Consider the following 25236-nt stretch of genomic DNA (forward strand, 5'->3'; position numbering starts at 1 on the left):
GTTTTATTAACCTATTAAAAATGACAAGGAATCAAGAGATGTTTAATGTACTTTCCCTAGCATTTATAAAGCTGTACAAAGATAACCAAAACAAAATAAATTCATCTTTCTCATAACAAAGCTGTAAAGTTAAGAAATTGCATAGCTATTTAAAAAAAGTAGTGGAGATTGAGCATCCCTGTCTGACTTTATGATTCAGAGTAAACCTAAGAGAGGTATCTATAACCATTGGTTTAGAGAAATTCTAATTTAGAGAAGTTGTAAAAATTCAAGAGTCAGCTACAAAAGAAAAGAAAAAAATAACTAAACCTGAGCAATTTAATACTTAGTAGCTTACAAAATTAAACATAGCCAGAATATTATCCATCTATCAGGGCATCCACAACACATTTCAATCAGTCATTTCATAACCATTATTCAGTAATCACTCAGCCATCAATTAATTTGGTTTTTAATTGGGTTTCAGAAGTTATTTGGCCTTGATGATATATGAAAGAAACTTTCTTTGAGCACTGAATCAGAAGTATTGCTAAATGTTTGTTAAATACTGTATTTGTGCTGTGAAGCTGACAGTGTGAAGTAGGGCTGAACGACTAATCGCATTTGCGATAATATCGCGATATGACACAACGCGATTTTTTAATCGCAAAGGCTGCGATTACGTGCTCGTCACGTGACAGGTGAGAGCAGTCTGCAGAGGAAGCATCAACTTAGCACGCAAGTTTATTTTTAATTAATGTTGTGTTGTTCATACTATAGCCTACAATATGGGAGAAAAGATTCTCTCTCTAACGTTTCTGGATCAATTCTGAGCTTAGTTTTTAACCACAGATGCGTGATGGCGCGGCGTGTGCTAAAATTATTATTCTGCTTGCTTAAATCGCGCTCCCTCCCTCTCTCTCTCACACATGTACAAATTTCGGAAAGGTTGAAGCTAATTACAATGACATCCGCACGCTTCATTCTTTCCATAGGATGTGCTGTGAGAAACGTGTGCTTTGCTGACGCTTGCGGTATGTCGTCTCGCCCACCGGTATTTTCCTTACAAATGCTCTATGCTGATAATTACATATGTAATTAAATAATAAGTTTTATTAAGATTAATCCATAAGAAAAAAAGATCAAGATTTGTTTTGGAATCGGACTGAAACTCCCAGAATCGGAATTGAATCGTGAGGTACCTAAAGATTCTCACCCCTACAATCATTTATTTCTGGTCTTTGTTGAATAATACAGAAGATAAAGAGCTTAAAAAATAATCACACATTAAATTGCAATTGCAGTATTGGTAAAAATAATTGCAATTTCATTATTTTCCAAAATCGTTATAATGCAACATGAATTAATATGAATGATCAATGTATAATTAATAATATATATATATATATATATATATATATATATATATATATATATATATATATATAAAGGATAAAAAAAGGAGTTAAAACTGAAAACAATCTTAATGCTTAAACTGTGTATGGAACAATTTTGCTCCTTTTGTATTTTACATTTAATTATACATTTACTTTCAACACTTTAAGGGATAGTTCACCCAAAAATGAAAATTCTCTCATCATTTACTCACCCTCAAGTTTCTCCAAACCTGTATAAATTTCTTTTTTCTGCTGAACACACAGGAAGATATTTTGAAGAAAGTTTGTAACCAGGCCACTTTGGGGCACCACTGGCTTCCAGGAAAGGAAAAAAAAAACTACTATGGAAGTCAATGGTGCCCCAAAACTGTTCAGTTTAACACATTCTTCAAATTATCTTCCTTTGTGTTTAACAGAACAAAGAAAATTATACAGATTTTGAACAACTTGAGGGTGAGTAAATGATGACAGAATTTTCATTTTTAGGTGAACTATCCCTATAAGTACGATTAATATAAGAAAAAAGAAAAAAAAACTTTTCATACAAAAAATATCACATACTTTAAAACTTTTACTCAAGTAATATTCTAAACAGTGCCTTTAACTTCTACCAAAGTCATTTTCTGGTAAGATATCTATACTTTTATTCAACGATAGCTTTTAAACATTTCATCCATTATTGTGCTCGCCAATGAACCTGATGTAGGGAGACTGTAGGAGGTCTTTAACCGTGGCCTTGATGCTGTCCCTATGTTGGTCTTTAACCGTGGCTCTGGCACTGTGGAGGAAAACCCATTTACACCAATGACTCATCAATGACAAATTATCAGATTAAGCATTAATTAAAGCTGCCAAGTTTGTTATAAAAAAACAAAAAAAACAAAAACAAAAAAAATCCAAAACAAAACGATGACATGTTCCATGAGTTCTTAGATGAAATAGTGACCAGATAAATTAAACATCTTGAAATGGACTCTTAACTGATGACGTGTGCATAATAGTTTGCTTATAATATTGTGCTTACACTTTATTCCAGTGGTTTTCAATCCTGTACCTGGGTATCCACTGCACTGAACATTTTGTATTAGCCGCCTTTTCACTGCTGACAGTCACACTTAGAGGGAAAGCAACAGTCGTATCCAAATGTAGCGTGCAGTGAAAAGGCGGCTTATGCGTCTGACACAGTCAATGTGTCTCTTATAATCTGACACAGTCAGTTTAGGCAAAGAATATGCACTAACAAGAAGCGACACTCAATAGAACGTTTCATTGCAACACCGGCGCTCAGCAGCGGCACTGCGTTTCTACCATTTTGGGGTGAAAGCGAGTCAGCAGTCCACTAGTTTCTATGGCAATATCAGCTGCTTTGTTAAAAAAACAAAAAAAAACAAACAAAGCTGTAATCAAACTTGAATGATGACAACACAGAATAAAATAATATCACTAGTGATCATCAAATCCTTTTAACAGTTTATTTTACAGACTTTGTGTTTGTCTTCCACTTTTTTCACAAAACCTTTTTGCTCTCTAGAAACCCAGTCAAGTATTAAGTTCAAGTATTAGCATTATAAACACTGAATTAATACCAACATATGAAATTAAATTAAGGACATGCATCAAAAAAACTGGGAATGTTGGACAATAAATTTATAACATAATATAACAGCTTGTTTTTGCAGTGTTATATAATGTCCGTTAAAGCTGCAGTCCGCAACTTTTTGGGTTAAAAATGATCCAAAATCAGTTTTTGAGAGAGTACATAACCAGCCAGTGTTCAAAACCATCTCATTATCTTAACTCGATTCACAACGGTAAGCTTGTAATAATGTTTTATAATGGTGGATTTCCACGGGAAATTTGGGAAATTTGAGCATGCAGCAGTTCGTCTGTGCGTCGTTACGTCACGGCCATAAACAGAAAGGAAGAAGTTCAGGCAAGTCTGTTGGGTGAGGAAGCTGCCGGTAGCGGCACATTTATAGCCTGTTCTCACAGCAGCTGAAATAATTAAACTTATCATTTTGATGGCGGATTGTAATCCAGAAAGATCCAAATGACAATCATCAGTGACAACTGGAGATTCACTCGTAGTCAAAAGCAAAAGACTTCGGATTGCGGAGTGGCTACAGACATTGAAATCTTCAGGTAATGCTAATACACACTAAATACACAGTCACGCAATGCTGATGTTGTAAACGTTTACAATTTGAGAACAATATAACAATAATAATAATTTGCACGGTTTGACGTGATCCGAGCTAAGCCATCGTTAGATTTAATCAACATTGGCAGCGCGATTTACTGTAGGCTTAATGCTTTTTTCCTCAGCTGGTCAGAACAAAAGTGGCAGACATGTTACTTACTTGTTCAGATGATATTTTCCAGTGAAAATTCTTATATTGGTCATACTTTCAAGACGTAGAATCTGTGATTCTGAAGTTCAGTATCCACCGGTGCGGTGACTGATAGCAAGCATTAGATTAATTCGCGCTGACGAGCTGTGCCGACGCACAATGCACGTACAGATAACTGTTCTGCATATGACTGCAACTGCAGGTTTCAAACAAGATATGGCGACAAAGAGGAAAAATGGCGGACTGCAGCTTTAAAGCAAAAGTGTCCAAAAGTGGGAATTATGGGATAATGGACACAGCAATGCATCATGTATTTTAAGATCGTTATGTTTGAAGCGCGATCCATTAAAACGTACAATATAGCCTATTTCTGTTCAGACCTAGTGGAGTGATACTATTATTACCATTACTCCACTAGGTCTAAAATATATTGTTCACTGCAAATATGATGATCTTAAATTTATTAATTATTAATTTACTATTAATAAATGTGTAAAGTTGCATAAAATGTAAATACTCAATAAAGTAGGCCAACTACGTTACCTCCGATGGTTGAATGGTTGGATTCCACAGCTGGTAGTAAAACATATATAAGACAAAACAACATTTACTGTAGGTGCCATAAAATTTACTGATGATTTCATTTGAAAAATGTTCTTTTGCGCTTCTGATTTGGCAGTGAAATTCGACGATTTTGGGTGTATAAGATGTGAAGTATTCTATGGTCCAGTTACTATTTTCACCCCATAATGGTGGCCGTGTTACCTGAGAGCCATCTAGTGACTGTTGCCCCAAAAGTATCAGAGTGTCGCCTCTTGGGTTCTATACTCTTTGGTTGAGGTCATGGAGGAACTGATGATCTGAATCAGGCATGTTAAATAAGACAGAAATAACCTAGGCCAGGACTGAAAACCACTAATCTGCTCAATGCAGGGCAAATTATTGATTGGAATAATCACATGAAAAGTATGGGTTACATGAGGATAATAAAGTAAAGTGAAACAATACATTTGTGATCATGCAAATGACAATGACTGGTCACCCCAGACTGAACTAAATAAACTTGATCAAGATCTGAATTAATGTCTCGTTTACGTATGTAACCCTTGTTCCCTGAAGGAGGGAACGGAGACGTATGTCAGTAGTGACCGAATGAAACTAAACAAGCCAATGGAACTGGCGTGTGATATTTGCATAATGCACACCGCCCCCGCCAGGTGCAATCGCACTCTGTTTTTCGCTGAGGAGACAACCTTGAGTCTGCACTACAGCAAAGGCACAGGAACTGTGGCGACGGGATGTAGGTCTCCATTCCCTCCTTCAGGGAACAAGGGTTACATACGTAACCGAGACGTTCCCATTCGTCGGTCAATTAGGAATTAGGATCCCAAATAAAACGCCACAGTTACTAACCCCCTCCAGCGCCCAGCGTAAGCTCCAGCCACCCGGCAGACCTTGGAGCGGAGAAGAGGGCGAACTTACACAGAGAGAGTCTCCTGCTGTTCCGCTAGATTAAGACAAACAATGGGAAAGCGAACCAATAGGGGACGCTGCGGAAGCCAGAACCTACCCTGCAGGGGAGGGATTACGTGGAAATACGCATATGGATTGGCCGTGGGCAGTACGCATATAGAGTCCCTGGGATGGCTCCAGCCTAGAGATAGGGGGAGACTCATCTGACAGGTGACAGCAAAGCTGGCTCTGCTAAGGGAAAGACACGGGCTCACCTTAGGGAGTTAGACCATGGACAATACACATATGGGACCACTCACGTGGCACCATATGGCACCCAGCCAAACCTCAATGCCGGAGACAGAGGTTTGGCCTGGCATCAGACACTCTGCAATGTCAGAGCCGCAAGGGGAGGCGGAGGAACTCGACAGGGTTCGCCAAGCAGGGAACTCTACTGGAGCAAATGGATGCACGTATCCGGCCCAGGGGGCGGAAATGGCATAGCAAGCCGACACCGACCGTTTACTGGCTACTCGAAGTGAGTACACGGGAAGATACCGGTTCCACATAAAGGCTATAGAATCTAGCATACGTGTTGGGTATTGCCCAGCCCGCAGCTCTACAGATATCTGTCAGCGAGGTGCTGTGCGCCAGCGCCCAGGAAGAGGCAACTACTCTAATGGATTGAGCTCTTAACCCGAGCAGGCAAGGCACACCTTGGGACTGATAAGCCAAGGTGATGGAGTCCACTATCCAGTGGGCCATCCTCTGCTTGGAGACAGCCTTTCCCTTCTGCTGGCCTCTGTAACAGACAAAGGCCACGTTCACACTGTCAGTTTTTGGGTTTGACAACCGCATTTACTTACAGGTCTGTCTGTATGAAAGTGCAACAAGAGTCAAGCCCATATTCTTTTACTAGTAACCATAATGACAGTGACCAACGTAATATTAAAGATGGTGACGTCCATAAAACTGAAAAGTCTCATCACTTTTGACATGACGAGACTAATTGAACCGCAAGTTCATCCATCAAAACTTCATTAACCAACAGCAGCATGTAAACACCCGATAGCCAGAGTGTTTGACTGTTGCACTCGTGTGTCACATCCTTTGCGACGTCTCGCACATGACACAGCATTTGAATTTCGAAAAGAAACACAAAATTTCGTGGAAAACAGTGACTGGATCTAACACCTTCAAAGGACACACAACTCATATTTCTGTTGCTGTAAGTTATCAAAAGCGAAACCACACACAAAACACCAGCCTGCTGTCTGGCGGGTGGAGGCTGCTGCTTTGCAGACTTAGCAGGGGCAGAGGAAGACACAGGCGGGTGCCCTCGGCAACGAGCAGACTGAGGTTGTGCAGCCAGCGGTGGGGTGGAGGCAGCAGCGGACCGCCGGGGCAAGATGTGTTTAATGCTGGGCGAAGCTCTCGACCGCGTCGCCGAATAGGCCGACCTGAAACACGGGGGAGTCCTGAAACCAATACTTACTGGTCTCCCTCATGTCTGCCAAGATCGGCCAAAGGTGGCGTTGCTGGACTACAAGGGTAGCCATCACTTGACCAATGGAGCGAGCCGTCACATTAGTCACCTGGAGGGTGAGGCCGGTGGCGGTGCGCAGCTCCCCCAGCAGTTGTTGGTCAAGACCAGCCTGGGGCATGTCCATGAGCTCTTTGGCCTGATAGGCCTGTAGCAGGGCCATGACATGCAGGGCAGAGGCGGCCTGTCCGCAGGCTCTGTAAGCTTTCTCTGTCAAGCCTGACGAGAATTCACAGGCCCAGGATGGGAAACGCAGTTCACCGCGCCAGCCAGCGGCCGTTGGACACAGTTGCATCGCAACGGCTCGCTTGACTGGGGGGATCCCAGTGTACCCCTTAGCCCCTACGGCATTCTCCACGACTTGGTCACCTCCTCATGCACTTCCGGAAAGAAAGGCACCGGGGCGGGACGCTGAAGACCAGCGCGGGCCGCCCCAAGAAAGGAATTGTCCAGCCAAGAAGGTTCGGGACGCAGTGGAGGATTCCAGACGAGCCCGACCTTCTCGGCGGCCCAGGAAAGCATAGCCGTCAACTCGGGATCAGCCTGTTCGTCCGCAGGTGCACCGAATGAAACGACTGGTTGCTCGACAAAGGGACCAGCGTGATCCTCCGGCAACACCACAGGCTGCACTGTTGTAGAGGGGATAGGGGCCTGCGGAGCTAACCATGATCCTCAGATCACTCTTCCTATGCACCGACGCACCATTCCCCTGACTGGATCCAGAAAAAACGGCCGAACGGGGCATAGGGGAGGGGACCCCCACTCCCTGAGATCCAAAGAATGAGAGTCTTGACCTCAACACTGTCATGTTCCCACAGTCAGAACATGAGCTAGCCACAAAAGCTACATCATCATGCTGAATGCTCAGGGATGTAAAACAGCAATTGTGACCATCAGCGGGGACCAGGGAATGACCGCATCCAGTAACGCACAGACGAAATGACATCTTGAAAAAGATGCAGTGTTCATCTGTGAAGCTCTTTTAGAAATGGAAAATTCAGCTCTTGTTCTTTGTGCTAAAGCACATAGGGAACAGCTGCGATGTGACTTCAGGTACACCACTCCCTAACACCAGCACTACAAACAAAGGCTCTTCACAGGATTGAGAAGTTCACTCTCAGTCAACAGCAGGAACACAACAGGTTGGCTTTCATATTAATATCCACCTGGCGGGGGCGGTGTGCATTATGCAAATATTGCATGCCAATTCCATTGGCTTGTTTAGTTTCACTCAAAGCTGATAGGGCTCTCTGGCGACATCCCAATTCTTTGGTCACTACTGACGTACGTCGAATGTCACCGACTGAAAGTGAACTGATGAATAGCAGACATAAATGCAAATTTTAAAAATAAAAGGTTTTCATATATTCTGTGATCACTAACTGCTTTTAATGAGCATGGATAAATATTGTTAGAAGTATTGATATAGTGTGTGCTGGTGTGTGTGTGTGTCTCTCTCTGAGTGTGTGTACTTTATTAGTAACACTTACATTGTTTCACTTTATCTTCAGAAATGGGAATGGTCGCATTGTTTTGCACTATGGAAACCAAAAGACATCTAAAGTATGATGTTCATATAAAGAGAATAATGTATCATGTAATGTATCTCAAATTTTTGAACCACTTTACCTCTATCATATATTTTTTTTGTCTCCTTTTTGCAGATATCCTTGAGTTTCTCTTTTAGCAGAGAGACAGATTTTACTACATCATCATAGAGGAGAGGACTGGCAGTGATTCCAACCTCAGGCACAGAAAGTACTGGCATGACAAACCCTCCACGTAAACTCTTCAGACAAACAAAGGGAAACAACAAAATCATCAAATAAATACAAATGAAGACACACCATCCTGTTTTTCTCAGGCTCCGCTACCTGCAGGTAATGAATGTGATCTTCTGTATGTGAAAGCTGCTCCAGCACAGTATTTCTCCTCCTCAGGTCTTCAATCTCCTGCTCCAGTCGCTCTAGTCGTTCTTCAGCTTGACTTACAGCAGCATTTTCCTGATCTCTGATCAGCTGTGTCACCTCAGAGCGGCTTCTCTCAATAGAGCGGATCAGTTCAGTAAAGATCCTCTCGCTGTCCTCCACTGCTTTCTGCCCAGAGCTCTGTCATGACAAATTACACAGTGAGCTTCAGTGAGACTGGAAGTGCACTAGGATCCTCGCTGATTGGAGAAGAGTCTCACCTGATTATTATATTTCTGAGCCAGAAATCAAATTCAGGTCTCCCAAAGCACTTTAGGGTTATATGTCAGAGCAATGTCCAAAAAGCTCTGGTTCTGATATCATGACAGCTTATCAAACTCACCTTATGAATCTTCACCTCCTCTCTCAGGTTCTGGAGTTCTTTCTCTTTGTGCTGAATTGTCTGCTGATATTTTTTTTTATTTTTCTCCAGCTGTTTCTATTGAACAAAAAAATAACAGTGATAAGAAATGTTCAAACAGAAATTAATTTTTATATAAATGTTATTTTATACATTTTTTTTTGTCACGTTTCCACCCACTGCTGTTTTGTTCCACTCCCCACCAGAGGTCTCTGTTTCAACATTAAGACTTTTTCAGTGCACACATGCAGTCACTTTCTGGACTACATTTCCCACAATCCCTCACCTAGGAACCAATCATGCACTCACACCTGTTTCTCATCAGTGACCCTTTAAAAGCTGCACTCACACGCACACACACATTGCTGAGTATTGTTTAGCCCTGTATCCGACCTTGTCTTTGTGTGGCCTTGCCTTGCCTTGCCTTGCCTTGCCTTGCCTTGCCTTGCCTTGCCTTGCCTTGCCTTGCCTTGCCTTGCCTTGCCTTGCCTTGCCTTGCCTTGCCTTGCCTTGCCTTTGTTCTGACCCTGGACTGTTTTCCTTGTTTGATGATCGTTTGCTGCCTACCTTGACCATTGCCTGTGTTTTGGATTACTCTTTTGCCTTGCCCTCTTGTATGTGTTTGCTGGTGTTTGACCTCTGCCTGTACGACTATGCTCATTTTAATAAAGCCTGCACGTGAATCTACCACTCCATTGTCCCATCCCCTCCGTTACATTTTTAATGAATGGATCAAATGGCAAAGCAACAATCGATTTTGCAATTCAATCTGAATCATACAGACAGTTCACTTGTGGAATGATTTTAATTTTTTTTGGAAGTGGTTTCTCACTAAGTAAACCACTGGATGATACTTTATAACAAAGAACAGATCACTGGAGGAAGTAAATGGAATTTATTTGTTCTTTATTAACCACAATAACCAAACTGTATTTACACTTCAGTTACTTTAAAGGGGCAGAAAGCGATTTCTGAGAAGCACTGTTAAAAGACGTTTAGAAAACTAGTCCCATCTAAATAGGGCTATTGTTTGTCTCAAGCTGATGTGCTTCTGGAGACTAACAACCACCTCTTGCTTGTATATACTCTTGATTTCAAATATCAACTGTTTCTCACTTCTGATCACTTACTGCATCTTAATTATAATTATTAGCTTATTATTATAAGCAGGCTAATAATTTATCGAAATAGAAAGACATGATTGGATGAAAAATTTCAACAGAATACATTTTTTTAAAATGATTTACTAATAAAAATAACTAAAATAATGTTTTAAAAAATAACATAATTAGATACTCAGAGGATATAATTTAATTAATAGGCTGCAGAATCAGCAGATGCCAGTCAGCTTGTGCTGAGTAGTAAATTATGTGATTTCTAGCAGATTGCGTGTTACGGATCTATCAGCCTGTGCCATCTAGAGTTTCATGACTGAACTAGATATGAAGTAATACCTGTTTCTCTGTCCTCTCTGCTGTAGCTGTTACAGTGTCATGGTTTTTGTGCTCATCAACTGTACACAGGTAACAAATACAGCGCTGGTCAGTGCGGCAGTAGATTTCTAGTTGTTTACCGTGTTGAGGACAGATCATCTTCTGGAGTCGTCCAGTTGCATCGATCACTTTGTGTGGCTTTCTTGAGCGAAATTCTTCATGACGTTCAAAATGAGTCTGACAGTAAGATTCCAGACACACCAGACAGGACTTGACGGCTTTGTGTTTTCTTCCAGTGCAGATGTCACACTCCACATCTCCAGATTCAGCAGGAACAGCAGCTTGGAGTTTAGTCTTCTTCAGTTTCTCCACCATTTCAGCCAAAATGGTGTTTTTACCTAAAGCAGGTCTTGGAGTGAAGGTCTGTCTGCACTGAGGGCAGCTATAAACTCCCTTCTGATCATCCTGATTCCAGCAGCCGGTAATACAGCTCATACAGTAACTGTGTCCACAAGGAATGGTCACTGGATTCTTCAGTAGATCCAGACACACTGGACACATGAACTCATCCTGTCCCACTGAAATATTGGCTTCTGCCATTTTACTGTATATGAACTCAACAACAGCTCAACAATGACTTACTCTGCAGGTTCTTACAGCTAAAGAGTGAAATAGTTTCCTGGTTGTGTTTATGGGACGTGTCCAAGAAAGACTGGTTTGTTGTAGGGTGTGACTGTGACTTCAGGAGTCTGGAAAGTTCACTTTTATCTATAAAAAAATATTCAAATTTAAATTTTAAAGTTTAAATTTAAAGCCTTTCAAAGTCAATATTTGGTTGGTTAGCTTCAGAAAGTTAGTCCCTCCTGGTAGATGCTATATCCAGAAAATCAGTAAAATACTGCTGTAAAACTTTAATGATAAATCTTTGTTTGACAATGAAAAACATACCAATTTCACCAAATGTGTAGTGTGTCCTGTGTTTTCTGATTAGAAACAGAATCATTTATCACTGATTCATGAATGAATCACTCTTCTGAGTCAGTTCTTTTTCAATGAGTAGGTCAAATGGCTTAACAACAGTTGTGAATCGATTTGTGATTCAATCTGAATTATACGGACCGTTCACACATGGACTGAATGGTTTGCAGTGTGTTCTCACCATGTAAAACACTGGATGACACTTCATAATAAAGAACAGATCGCAGGTGGAATTATAAAGTTTTTATTATCTTATGTTATAATAAAATAAAAAATACTATTTTTGTGTGTGTGTGTGTTTCAGTAACCCTCAATAACAAGCCGAATCATTTTTCCAAATAGAAAGAACTGGATTGACCAAAAATTCACACAGAAAAAAACAAAAACAATTATTTGCTCAAATTAATTAAAATGTTGTTGTAATATACTGCCCCACTACCAAATCTTTATAATTACAGATAAAAACATATCATTTAATTAATATTTTAAAAATGACAAAGAATCAAGAAATGGTAAATACATTTCCTCTAACATTTATAAAGTTATAAAGATAGTATCATAATACATTCACACATACATATTAATGGTGCATGGAGAGATTGCAGAATTCTAAAGAATAATAGGGTTATAAGAAGAATATCTGTAGGAAATATTATCCAGTAAACTTTCTTTGTATTTATTCAAACAAAAATCATATGTTAAAAATCAAAATTGAGCAACATAAGAAATGTCCTTTGTCTTGGTGAGCAAAACTCAGCGATGATTTGGGCCATTACTTTGGTGCTGAGGAGAGTCTGGCCTGTGACTCATGAGTCAGTGAAGTTCCAATACCTTGTCTTTGACAAGGATCTCGGCTGTGACTCTGGCATTAAGGGTCTCGGCTGCGACTCTGGCACTGCAAAGCGTCTCAGCTGTGGCTTTGGCACTGTAAGGGGGTTTGGCTGTGACTCTGTCACTGTAAAGCGTCTCGGCTGTGGCTCTGGCACTGTAAAGGGGTTCGGCTGTGACTCTGGCATTGTAAAGCGTCTCGGCCGTGACTCTGATATTGCGAAGGGACTGGTTGGTGATCCTAGCATTGGGTATGGACTGGGTGGTGACCCTGGCATCGTGGCCCAGGAGCATGACTGTGGCGCTGTAAAGGAAAGCAAAGATGTTAATGTCAAACAGTCAAGCAGTAATAAAAGCTTTGAAAACAAACCACTGGCATATTTCATTATAGTTATTAGCTTGAATTAGTGACAATGAGGAAAACAAACAGTTTTAGATTTACTCTTAACTGAGTTTGTGTACCAGCTGGTTTAGAATATTTTACATCTATAGCTTATAGATCTGAATAATCACATGATGAAACAAAAAATGTTGCATTAGTATAATGAAGGAATCAAAAAAAAAAAAAAAATTGTGCAATTAATTAGTAAGACTTACATTGTATGCTCTCCTCAGAAGTGGAAACGATCTCAATGTGTGTCACTATGGAAACCGGACATTTAAAGTATTATTTTTATGTAAAGAGAAAACTGATAAAACTCAAAGTAATGTGTTGTGTGTTGAATGTGTTGAACAACGCTTGGGACAGCGTTGCATTGTAATGAAAGCTTAAGTTTTGACAAGAAGAAGACTCGAAAGGGAACTCATTTCTTTCGCGCACTGTCTGTGGAAAGTTTTGTGCGCGCACACATCCGAACTAAACTGAGCTCTCTTTCATGTCTTCTTGCAATTTAATGGACAAATTCAAACAGAATTGTCAAAAAATAGCAAGTATCCTAGTAAACATTTGGTTATGTCTTAAGTGAACGTTAACAGTTGACAATATAAACATGTACAGTGTCCAATATCAGTAGGCTATCCGTGCGTTCGCTTTTAAAGTGACAGTAGCCTAATATTCCTGCGTCTGATTTTAATGTTGATCAAACAACAAAGGACAAAGAAACAATCACTAACAGCTCTTGACTGAATAACTTTTGTAACTTTATTAAGGATTAATCAATAAGGATGTTTAATTTATACAGTGAAGATTGTGCAGTGTTATTTTACATTTGCTTACTTTATTACATTTCTGTACCTGAAAAATACTGTAAGACCAACCTGAAAAACCTGAAAAGCATTGTTTATTTAATTTATACCTTTATTACATCGTATTTATTTGTGCTTATGCTTGTTTACTTATTTGTTCTTATTTTATTACTGACTGTTTACTTGTCTTTAATAGCTAATGTTTTAAATGTATATTAGTTGGTTAGTGATTTTAGCTGTCCTGTAGAAATTGTGAATTTTCACTAGTATCAAAAATTTTGGTGTCATTATTGCCTTTTATTGCAAAAACATGTTTCATGGTCGGTAAAAAATATATTTATGGCCGGTAAATTTTCTTAAGTCACTGGCCATTGGTAGGTGTGGCAAAAGTTAGTTTTAGGCCCTGTGTGGCCCTGTGTGTGTGTGTGTGTATATACAGTACAGTCCAAAAGTTTGGAACCACTAAGATTTTTAATGTTTTTAAAAGAAGTTTCGTCTGCTCACCAAGGCTACATTTATTTAATTAAAAATACAGTAAAAAACAGTAATATTGTGAAATATTATTACAATTTAAAATAACTGTGTACTATTTAAATATATTTGACAAAGTAATTTATTCCTGTGATGCAAAGCTGAATTTTCAGCATCGTTACTCCAGTCTTCAGTGTCACATGATCCTTCAGAAATCATTCTAATATGATGATTTGCTACTCAAGAAACATGTATGATTATTTTCAATGTTGAAAACAGTTGTGTACTTTTTTTTTCAGGATTCCTTGATGAATAGAAAGTTCAAAAGAACAGCATTTATCTGAAATACAAAGCTTCTGTAGCATTATACACTACCGTTCAAAAGTTTGGGGTCAGTAAGAATTTTTATTTTTATTTTTTTTGAAAAGAAATTAAAGAAATGAATACTTTTATTCAGCAAGGATGCATTAAATCAATCAAAAGTGGCAGTAAAGACATTTATAATGTTACAAAAGATTAGATTTCAGATAAACACTGTTCTTTTGAACTTTCTATTCATCAAATAATCCTGAAAAAAAATATTGTACACAAATATTTTGTACAATTGTACACATTAAATGTTTCTTGAGCAGCAGATCAGCATATTAGAATGATTTCTGAAGGATCATGTGACACTGAAGACTGGAGTAACGATGCTGAAAATTCAGCTTTGCATCACAGGAATAAATTACTTTGTGAAATATATTCAAATAGAAAACAGTTATTTTAAATTGTAATAATATTTCACAATATTACTGTTTTTTACTGTATTTTTAATTAAATAAATGTAGCCTTGGTGAGCAGACGAAACTTCTTTTAAAAACATTAAAAATCTTAGTGGTTCCAAACTTTTGGACTGTACTGTATGTATATATATTAGATTTCCAAACATTCCTTTTGAATATCTCCATTAATTTACCTTTATCAGATATCTTTTTTATCTCTTCTTTGCAGAAATCCTCAAGTTTCTTTTTTAGCAGAAGGACAGATTTTCCCACATCATCATATAAGAGGTGAGAACTGGCAGTGATTCTGGGCACAACAGTGGTTTGGGGAGGAACAGAGCAAGACTCGACACTCTACAGAAAGTCACAACAACATTAGAAAAGAAAGAACAACAGCATTAAAATGAAGACAGAGAAAACTGTCTTATGTTTTTCTCAAGCTGTTACCTGGAGGAAATGAATGTGATCTTCTGTGTGTGAAAGCTGCTCCAGCTCAGTGTTTCTCCTCCTCAGGTCTTCAATCTCCTGCTCCAGTTGTTTCAAGAGTCCTTCAACTCGACTCACAGCAGCATGTTCCTGATCTCTGATCAGCTGTGTCACCTCAGAGCGGCTTCTCTCAATGGAGCGGATCAGTTCAGTAAAGATCCTCTCACTGTCCTCCACTGCTTTCTGTGCAGAGCGCTGTCAGGACACAATACACACTGAGCTTCAGTGAGACTGGCACTAGGATCCTCTCTGATTAGAGGAGAGTCTCACCTGACAATGAAATGTTTCTATAGCCAACTCACCTTATGAGTCTTCACAACGTCTCTCAGCTCCTGAAGATCCATCTCTCTCTGCCAGATTCTCTGCTGGAAGTTTCTTAGTGTTTGTTCTAGATGTTTCTGTTGACAAAGAAATAATCAAAGAAATGTTCTTCTTAATGAAATCAGTTCTTTTTTTTTTTATTCATAAATAAAAAGGATTTCTTTCTTTTATCCTCAATAGGAAGATATGCTCCACACATATAGCTGGATCATCTATGTCTGATGAGGCACATTATGGACTTCTGTGAATGGCAGTCAATGGGAATACGCTGTTTTCAGTGCAGATCCTCATTCCTTACATACACTGTAACTCAGACAGCTTCAGGAAATCAACAAAGTCTTTGGAATGCACAACACACACGAAAGTAAAGTAGTACAAAACAGATTCACAAATGGCAATGTAAATGAGTGGTTTAGCATGTTTGATAGCATTTGTATTTTTATTATTAATGTCAAGAACATGCATACAAATGCCATGCCTGAAAGAAAATTCAATTATATGTAACAAAATTAGGAAAAAAAAAAAAAAAATTATATATATATATATATATAAATGTCAGTGAAGCTTTGGAGTTGCTGGTTTCTGGTGCTGGGAAGCATATTTTCCCAAAAGCCATTATTTACCCCATTCATTATAAGGATTACGAAAATAAATATCCAGAAGATCTGACAATTATTTAGGGGGAAAAATATGTTCACAATTTTAGGCTTAGTATTTTAATTTCAGTGATAATTAAGACTATTTCAAAAGCCCATATTTTCACTAAGCATATCTTTTTATAAGAGACATATGAAATGTAAATAAGTGTAATGTTGTTGTGTTGGTGCACAAATATTAATTATTCTTAAACCAGAAAAAAATTGAAACAGATTTTACTTATTACATGCTAAATTATAATGACAAATAAAACATTTTAACAACAATAATAACCAATTATATAAAACAGTAATTATTGTATTTACCTGTTTCTCTGTCCTCTCTTCTGTAGCTGTTACAGTGTCGTGGAATTTATGCTCATCCATTGAACACAAGTAGCAAATACAGCGCCTTTCAGTGCGGCAGTAGATTTCTAGTTGTTTACCGTGTTGAGGACAGATCATCTGCTGGAGTCGTCCAGTGGCATCGATCACTTTGTGTGGATTTCCCGAGCGAAATTCTTCATGACGTTCAAAATGAGTCTGACAGTAAGATTCCAGACACACCAGACAGGACTTGACGGCTTTGAGTTTTCTCCCAGTGCAGATGTCACACTCCACATTTCCAGATCCAGCAGGAACAGCAGCTTGGAGTTTAGTCTTCTTCAGTTTCTCCACCATTTCAGCAAACACCACATTCTTACATAAGGCAGGTCTTGGAGTGAAGGTCTGTCTGCACTGAGGGCAGCTATAAACTCCCCTCTGATCACCCTGATTCCAGCAGCCGGTAATACAGCTCATACAGTAACTGTGTCCACAAGGAATGGTCACTGGATTCTTCAGTAGATCCAGACACACTGGACACATGAACTCATCGTGTCCCACTGAAATATTAGCTTCTGCCATTTCACTGCATATGAACTCAGATCAAACAGCAGCTCAACAATGACTTACACTGCAGTTTCTTTCAGCTAAAGGGTTGAAATAATTTCCGCATTCATTAGACATGCTCAAGGAAATAAAAATACTGGTTTTATAGGGTGAGAGAACTGGTTTCAGGGAACTGGAATGTTTTTTTCTGGAACGTTTTGTGTATTAAAAGTGAAACTGTGATACTGCAGAGATAGAGGCAAACAAAGGCCCAAAACACTGCTTTCAAACCATATTCTACATTGTTCACTGAGGTGCAAATAACTACAACTAAGTATAAACAGTACTTAACATTATTTAACATTATGGCTTGGTTTCATAGATGGGGCTTAGATTAAGACAAGACTAGGACTTAGTTCAAGTGCATTAGCTTTTATAAATGTGCCTTAAAAAAAAAAAAAAAACTTTTCTGGTGTGCATCTTGATATGAAGCAATGGCAGTGACATTTTAAGATATGTAATTGCAAGTTGCTTTCAGTTAAAACAGCTAAAACGTGCATTTTAGTGCAATTTTGGGACTAGGCTTTTTGTGAAACACAAATAGATAAAGATAAAGCAAATTCTCATCGGATGATTCAGAATTCAGTTTTGAGTAAACTTTGAGTCTTACATTTCATAAGTTCTTATGTATTTCATTCTGTTTTCCCTCTCTCTTTACTGTTTTTGAATGGGTTTATTTTTGACCCTAACACTGTCATAGTCACCTAATTTCTACAGCCATCCCAAAACATCTGTGTATTGAAACTTTGCATGCACATTCATGGCCCAAAATGAGGAAAGGTCACACAAATTCAAGAAAAAATAAATAGTATAACCAGTAGTATAACCAGTGTTTCAGGCAGTATAAAAAGGAGGGTTAATAACAGCAAAAACACTAGAGGGAGTGAATATTTGCCTACAAACCTGCAACCTATGATTCCTATACAGTAGTTTGACAGTGACGAAGAAGCTCTTTATTTTGTTCTTGTGAAATACTCTGTACTTTAAGACCATTTTGCAATCAAAAATTACCAATTTTTTTTTTTTCTCAGACCATTTTTTTTACTGTATCATTCAATACTATATACTAAAGTAGCATAATTTATCATGTAGACAAGTCTTTAAAGGTTACAAAATGAGTCAATGAATAATGTGAACTCAGATCAGACTACAGTGCTCTGAGGGGGCGTGATTTCTACACTTCTTTTGTGGAATTTACTACAGTGTATTCAAGTAAAGTTGACAAATGGAAAAGTAAAATAAGGCAAAAAAGTAAATTAAAGTGTGAGAATTATGAGAAAATATGAGAATTAGGTGACAGTGATTATTTAGAAATAATACTATAGTGATCTCTGGTGGAAAACTTGTGACATGACACTTGATTAGATATTATCTGGATTGCTTTCTTTTTTTTTTAAGATTTTATTCACTTCCAAAAGTCTGCGGAGAGCTGGTCCTTCAGAAACCTTCTGAAAATAAAAATAAAAACAAAAGAAAACATAGTTGATAAAATCAATATTGAATTAGCATGTAGAGATTTGCTATCTAAATGTATATTTAACTTTATGCCTACTGTTTCCTGTGAGATCTGTAAAGGAGATGACTGCATTAATTATTTGATTAATGTTGTAAGTGCACAGCGGAAGTTGACGTCACGGAGGGCATTAGTGTGCTGGGGCTCCATCTAAAGGAAGAAGTAGGCAATAGCCTACAGTGATCAGCATTAACCAAATGCAACTTAATTACCTACAGATGTCTTTGGAAATAACGAAATTTTGTTTTCACGTCAATAGCTTTAAAAAGTGGGTAAATGAAACGTGTTTGCCTAGATAAAAAAGACTGCATAGACCAAAATTGCAACATAATATAGGCTAAATGAACCTTGCCCTGTTCGTACCGCTGCGGAGTAGCACAGTACCTGCGTGACTCGCCATAGACATAAACAGAGAGAAGTAGTTCCGGCTACAATGTTCTTCCGCAAGACGCATGTAGTTCTGTTAATTAACCACTAGAGCACCAAAAGTTACTCCAGCTTTAATAAATACTACATAGGCTGCATGTATTAAAAATAGCCTTGATAGCTACTCTCATTAAAAGCAAACCCATTTAGTGGCCGAGATAAACTTGAGAATTGAAGTAATTATTAAAAAGTAGTAGTATTATATTAAAGCTGCTGTAGGTAACTTTTGTAAAAAAAATATTTTTTACATATTTGTTAAACCTGACATTATGTCCTGACAGTAGAATATGAGACAGATAATCTGTGAAAAAATCAAGCTCCTCTAGCTCCTCCCAGTGGTCCTATTGCCATTTGCAGAAATACACCGCTCCCGGTAAGATAACAACCAATCAGAGCCAGGAGGAGTGTCATAGCAGTGTCAATCAATCAAGCTCGAGTACAGGCGTCAAATTCTGAAAGATTACCGGTGTGCCGCAGCTTTGCTTATGGCGAAATAAAACGATGTTATATGCAAAGGACCGTCCTGAATATCTACAAGAAACCACGCCATACATAATTTGTCAGTCACTGTTTTTGAAATTATCTTAGTTGTGTAGTTCTTAAAAAATTAAACATAATCAAGCAGGGATACATACTCTGTCAAGCAGAAATGTGGCTGACTCTGCATCGGTTTTTAATCCGTTCAGGACACGTAGCTCCCTCTACCTCGGAAAAGCCGCACCGATATTTACCCTCGTTTTATTTCGGGCTCTATCTAATTCTTTCTTTTTGGCTTTTTTATCATCGTCATCTGTCTTTATCCGTTTACCCGTCTTTATTTTATGAGCAGGTGCCACTCGAGGAATTGGCAGTTTGGATTGTTTTTCCGCCATAAGCAAAGCTGCGGCACACCGGTAATCTTGAAGCCTGTATGCGCTGGCGCTGTGCATGGGAGGGGTGAGATCAGCGCGCACGCGAGCTTGATTGATTGACACTGCTAAGACACTCCTCCTGGCTCTGATTGGTTGTTTCTTACCGGGAGCGGTGTATTTCTGCAAATGGCAATAGGACCATTGGGAGGAGCCAGAGGAGCTTGATTTTTTCACAGATTATCTGTCTCATATTCTACTGTCAGGACATAATGTCAGGTTTAACAAATATGTAAAAACAATTTTTTTACAAAAGTTACCTACAGCAGCTTTAAAGCAAGCAAGTTAATTAAGTCAGTTCGCAAGCTGTATTGTATTATCTAATTGGTAGCTGTTGACAACATACAGACCAATATGAAGTTAATATGCAGTTCAGTTCTGAGCAATTAGAAACCATGTTTTTTTAAGACTGCAGACAGAGATTAATAAATCACTCATAGTGATGTCATGACTGTGTTGTGACCTCACGGATGCTGTAGTGAAGCAGCTACAGCACAATTTCAGGGGTTGATATAGCAGTCCTGTCTTATCATGTCCTCCCCAGTAACATGAACCTTAGTTACTCTTCAGTTTGTAAATTGCTGTAGAAAAAAAGCTTCTGGTACATAGGAAGTGATAACCACAATTTAGATGTTTGTTTCCTTCCATAGCTATCCTTTGCAATGCAAACAGTAAAAGTCATATCGCAATAAAAAAAGAAAAAAGCTCATAGCGTTTCCCCTGTGTCCTTTGGTTTTCATTTTCACCTTGATCTCCAGTGATGCATCAGCTGCTTTTAAAGGCACTTTGCCGACTGGCATTCCTCCAGCAGCCGTAAAGCCTTGTTTCTGAAAATATGAAATGTAGAGCATCTTGTTTGCAGAACCTTGGAATGATCTTGGATGAAAATGGGATCTGATCATTCCCTTAAACGGAGGTCTTGGTTCGAATGATCAGCCTCCATGTCATTAGTTTCTGTGCTATATGAATGTCAGGTTGTTACAGGTCAGACTAAAGCTTGCGCAAGCACTTTGTGTTATATGGTCTGGATGTGTTAATACCACAGATAGAGAGATTTTAGCAGGTGTTAGTTTCTGCAGCTGTGCACTCCATAAAGAAATTCAGGGGAGCAATTGCCACAATTTAAATAAATGCATGGTTACAAGTTAAAATTAATTGATTTAATTAAACATTTTAAGTTGCAAACATCATTCTGATGAGGTCTGTTGGCTTAACAATGTTGATAATTACATCAGATTAATATTGTGTGTAATTGAAAGTAATTTGCACTTGTCTAATAAAATAGTCTTCATAATTTTAAATACTGGGCAGTGGATTTCTAGTTCCCAGTATCCTTTGCATATAAGTAGAGTAAATGTTGAAATTAAGCATTATTTTATGTGTTTTTAGTAAAGGGAAAGACTGTGCTGTTGTGTTTGACATTTAAATGTTTGTTGTAGTTTGTTGGTTGAACTTAATTTTATTAGAAGTTGTCATAACTTAAAAATATTGATGCATTGAAGCTGTTTTATGCATGAATGGTGTTGAAAAAAGTCGTAGACCTGTCCATGCACTTTGTTTCATTTTTATTTTTGAATTTGCATTTTTGCAGTTATTTATATTATAATTATGATAATATTAATTTATTTGCATTATTTTTGTATTATTTACTTTTTATGTATGCATGCGCTTATTTCTATTGAATTGTAATATTGACACATATTTAACTAGTGACAGGAGATGGCACCTGGGAGAGCGAACCAGTTTTCAAGGGCAATGCTGGTGTGTGTATGCCGTACAAAGCAAATAAGAAAATAAATTGCTTTCAAAGAGGAATTACTGGACTGCTTGTTGATACTAGAGGCCAGATGGTAGAAGTCAAAGCAAAGCTTAATGGTCCGATGCTTCTACAGGCTTAAATTATTTCCATCCAAAATATAAAGGTGAATATATCAAGCTCATAAGCTCATATGGTAATCTTTCAACCTAAAATAAAAAGAAAATAAATACTTAAGTTCCAGGTTAAGATATTAAAATATTTTAGCTACTCTGTAAATATAGTCAATTTGCAGGTTAGATATATAGCCAATGCTGAGTTAATGTACAGTACAATGTGTCTCTTTCTATGTCCCAGGAAGAATAGATAACATCTCAAACAAATCATATGGTTAAGGGTACCATTTCATAAAAGACATTTTTTAAAAAAGGTTCCTACTTCATAATCAGTCATGTGGTCACACACACACACACACACACACACACACACACACACACACACACACACACACACGTTTTTTGGGGTATAATGTTTGCTCTTTATTGTCAAGTGATTTTCTCTGTTGCAATTGCAAATGACGAATACAGTAATACGTCATACAGTAAGTATACAGTAGGTTATTATAAGTTATTACACAAAAATTAATATTTCTTATTCAATTTTTAAATTACAAATATAAGACACACCATACTTTAGAGACCTACTAGTAAATTGATAGAAAATTCAACAATAGCCTATAAATTAATACTCAGTAAAATGAATGTCTTTCACACGCAAGACAACACACAAGGAAACTATTTGTTTATGCAGAACAGGTCCGTAACCACCACTGTCAGTGATATGATACCAAACAGAGAACATGGTAAATACTGTGCATATGAAACATGACCTTTAATATATGTTCATATAGCAACTCGAATGTATTTTTGGAGAGTTGTCAGTCAATAAATGTGATAAACATGAGTTACTTATTTGAAAAAGCAATTTAGATATTTTGTTGTAAATTGAAAAAGTAATGTAAAAAGTAATCTGATTACGTAACTCAAGTTACTTGTAATGCGTCACCCCCAACACTGATGATCTAATGTTTTCCAGGAGTCTTCAGCTGTCTCTAACAAAAATTGCTTGTATTTTTATTATTTATTGTATTTTTATTGTATTTATTTTGATTTATGTTGCAGGATATATCATAATAACACTTTATTAGGGCTTTGTAACTGAATGAACACACACCTCTAAAAAACTCCACACAACTACACTGCGTTCCAAATTATTATGCAAGAGACAAATCAGTAAGATTTCTGTACAATAAACATTCAGATTTTAGTTTTTCTAAGAAAATGTTTGTTCGTTTATTTATCCATGTCTTTTTAGATAACTGGTATCAATCTCAGACAAAATAATTTGCCAGATCTATGAAAACCCTACTTAGAGGTTGTTCCACATTGTTAAGCAAGTCACAGTTCTCATGCAATATGAGGAGGAAGAAAAATCTTTCTGAAGATGAAAAGCATGAAATGGTGCAATGTTGTGCAAAAGGCATGAAAACAACTAATATTGTGTGAGAACTGAATGGAAATTATCGAATTATCATAAGATTTGTGAGTGATTTAGAGCACAGCAGAACTCGGTCAGATAAAGGCTTATTAATGAAAGTTCCTATCAAAAAAATTAATTGTATTAAAAGGGCAGCTATAAAAAAGCCAGTGTTGAGCAGCAAACAGGTATTTGAAGCTGCTGGTGCCTCTGGAGTCTCAAGAAGCTCTCCATGCAGGCTGGCAGTTGTGCGTAAAGATGCATTTCAGCCACCCTAAACCAAACCTCACAAAGAGAAACATTTACAGTGGGTTTAGAAATACATGAAGACTAATTTTTAAATAGTTTTATTCACTGACTAACGCCGTACTACAATGGATGGTCTAAATGGATGGATTTCTGGATGCTTGGTGAATGGCCACCGCATTCCAACAAGACTGTGACGTCAGCAAGGAGCTGACGGGTGATGATTTGGGCTGGAATACTGGGAAGTGAGATGGAGGGTACTAAAATGACTTTTGCAAGATATATGGAGTTTATAACTGGCCATTTTCAGCTATGATATAAAAAGGAGGATAGTGCATAGTACAATGCACTATTGTACAATGCACTATGCACTATCCCATGCTGCAAAAAAAACACCACAGCAATAAAACTGTTTGAAAATGTATTTCTACAGCCACTGTAAATGTTTCTCTTTAGTAGGTTTGGTTAGTGGTGTCTAAAATGCATCTTTACGCACAACTGCCAGCCTGCATGGTGAGGTTCTCAAGACTCCAGAGACACCAGCAGCTTCAAATACCTGTTTGCTGCTCAAGACTGGCTTTTTTATAGCTGCCCTTTTAATACAATTAATTTTTTTGATAGGAACTTTCATTAATAAGCCTTTATCTGACCGAGTTCTGCTGTGCTCTAAATCACTCACAAATCTTATGATAATTCGATAATCTCCATTCAGTTTCACACAATATTAGTTGTTTTCATGCCTTTTGCACAACATTGCACCATTTCATGCTTTTCATCTTCAGAAAGATCTTTCTTCCTCCCCATATTGCATGAGAACTGTGACTTGCTTAATAATGTGGAACAACCTCTAAGTAGGGTTTCCATAGATCTGGCAAATTATTTTGTCTGAGATTGATACCTGTTATCTAAAAAGACATGGATAAATAAACAAACAAACATTTTCTTAGAAAAACTAAAATCTGAATGTTTATTGTACAGAAATCTTACCGATATGTCAATTGCATAATAATTTGGAACGCAGTGTACAGTGTGATTCTTCAGTAAGTTTATACAAAGCTTTTCATCAAAGTATTTAAAGGTGCCCTATAACTTTTTTTTTAAAGATGTAATATAAGTCTAAGGTGTCCCCTGAATGTGTCTGTGAAGTTTCAGCTCAAAATACCCCATAGATTTTTTTTTATTCATTTTTTTAACTGCCTATTTTGGGGCATCATTATAAAGGAGCCGATTCAGGGTGTGTGGCCCTTTAAATCTCGTGCTCCACGCCCCAAGAGCTCGCGCTTGCATTAAACAACATAAAAAAAGTTCAAACAGCTAATATAACCCTCAAAATGGATCTTTACAAAGTGTTCGTCATGCAGCATGTCTAATCGCGTACAGTGTTTATTTTGATGTTTACATTTGATTCTGAATGAGTTTGATATATGGCGTTATTTTACTGTCAATTGTCGAGAGCACACTATTGTGACGCGAGAGCATATCAATGTAATGCGCGAGCGCAAATCTGTCCGCTCGCGCGCGGATTTCCTCTGCTCTCGCGCAAATCTGTCCGCTCGTGCGCGGATTTCCTTTGCTCTCGCGCAAATCTGGACGCGCGCGCTCAAATATACAGTGCTCTCTTATGAACTGCCTCTCCTCTCTCTCAGATATTGCGTGTGCACGCTCAAACTGTTTCCTGCGTGCTCAAACGTGTCCTGCGCGCTCAAACTGCACATGTGCGCTCACGAATCTCTCCGTGCTCTTGCAGAAATTAATTTGCTTTTGGATTAA

At 38.0% G+C, this 25236-nt stretch overlaps 2 protein-coding genes and 1 long non-coding RNA gene across 3 annotated transcripts; 1 reads left to right on the plus strand and 2 right to left on the minus strand.

Moving 5' to 3' along the window:
* Positions 1-1918: 1918 nt before the first annotated feature.
* On the minus strand, positions 1919-11421 carry LOC125279126 (tripartite motif-containing protein 29-like). Its single transcript, XM_048208646.1, has 6 exons — positions 10505-11421; positions 9033-9128; positions 8597-8830; positions 8352-8511; positions 8213-8260; positions 1919-2154 (listed from the first exon to the last, which is right to left on the minus strand). The coding sequence occupies exons 1-6, from the start codon at positions 11081-11083 to the stop codon at positions 2024-2026; spliced, it is 1248 nt and encodes a 415-aa protein (XP_048064603.1). The 5' UTR covers positions 11084-11421; the 3' UTR covers positions 1919-2023.
* On the plus strand, positions 3458-15363 carry LOC125279138. The gene is made up of 4 exons (XR_007187321.1): positions 3458-3518; positions 8387-8602; positions 14939-14997; positions 15223-15363. It is a non-coding gene; the product is annotated as an uncharacterized LOC125279138 (long non-coding RNA).
* On the minus strand, positions 11690-18426 carry LOC125279122 (E3 ubiquitin/ISG15 ligase TRIM25-like). The gene is made up of 6 exons (XM_048208641.1): positions 16479-18426; positions 15498-15593; positions 15157-15390; positions 14904-15063; positions 12887-12931; positions 11690-12593 (listed from the first exon to the last, which is right to left on the minus strand). The coding sequence occupies exons 1-6, from the start codon at positions 17055-17057 to the stop codon at positions 12268-12270; spliced, it is 1440 nt and encodes a 479-aa protein (XP_048064598.1). The 5' UTR covers positions 17058-18426; the 3' UTR covers positions 11690-12267.
* Positions 18427-25236: the final 6810 nt, after the last annotated feature.

Source organism: Megalobrama amblycephala, linkage group LG11 (genome assembly GCF_018812025.1).
Source record: "Megalobrama amblycephala isolate DHTTF-2021 linkage group LG11, ASM1881202v1, whole genome shotgun sequence".
Lineage (NCBI taxonomy): Eukaryota > Metazoa > Chordata > Actinopteri > Cypriniformes > Xenocyprididae > Megalobrama > Megalobrama amblycephala.